We start from the raw sequence: 421 nt of genomic DNA, 5'->3' as shown, positions 1-421 counted from the left end.
CCAGCCCTTTCACTGCTGCACAGCTTCAGCAAATGATGGAGGGCAGCTCGACTGAGACACAGAAACAAAACACTGACTAGATGAACAGATGATTGCACAAAACGATAAAGTCTACGATGTTTGCTTTGACATTATGCTGTTTATTCTTTGCAAAGGGAAATGTTTTGTAGTTGATAGAATGATTTGGTGTTTCCTCATGAGCACTTCTTCTGTTTTCAGGTGAGTCTGGTTTGGGGAAGTCCACTCTGATCAACAGTTTGTTCCTCACTGATCTCTACCCAGAGAGGATCATTCCTGGTGCTGCAGGTGAGAGTTTCAACACTGAGGAATTTACATCAGATGTTCAGATTCTTATCAAAATGTGGTTTGATGTTTATGAGGCAGTTTTGCACAGAAGGTTGGATCTCAGCCTTTTTTTTTT

The 421-nt window shown here is 41.3% G+C and overlaps 1 protein-coding gene across 1 annotated transcript in view; it reads left to right on the top strand.

The window, feature by feature from the left end:
* Positions 1-397, top strand: part of LOC107580041 (septin-2B-like) — a gene marked incomplete at its 3' end in the record, with an annotated part of 2627 nt that extends 2230 nt beyond the window's left edge. The window contains exon 4 of the mRNA XM_016265793.1: positions 220-397. Coding sequence (XP_016121279.1) covers positions 220-397 — 178 coding nt within the window. The remainder of the gene's footprint in view (positions 1-219) is intronic.
* Between the last annotated feature and the right edge of the window lie 24 nt (positions 398-421).

This window comes from Sinocyclocheilus grahami, unplaced genomic scaffold, assembly GCF_001515645.1.
Source record: "Sinocyclocheilus grahami isolate Dianchi unplaced genomic scaffold, SAMN03320097.WGS_v1.1 scaffold23563.1, whole genome shotgun sequence".
In the NCBI taxonomy this organism is placed as follows: Eukaryota; Metazoa; Chordata; class Actinopteri; order Cypriniformes; family Cyprinidae; genus Sinocyclocheilus; species Sinocyclocheilus grahami.
This window is presented reverse-complemented; position numbering and strand designations above follow the sequence as displayed.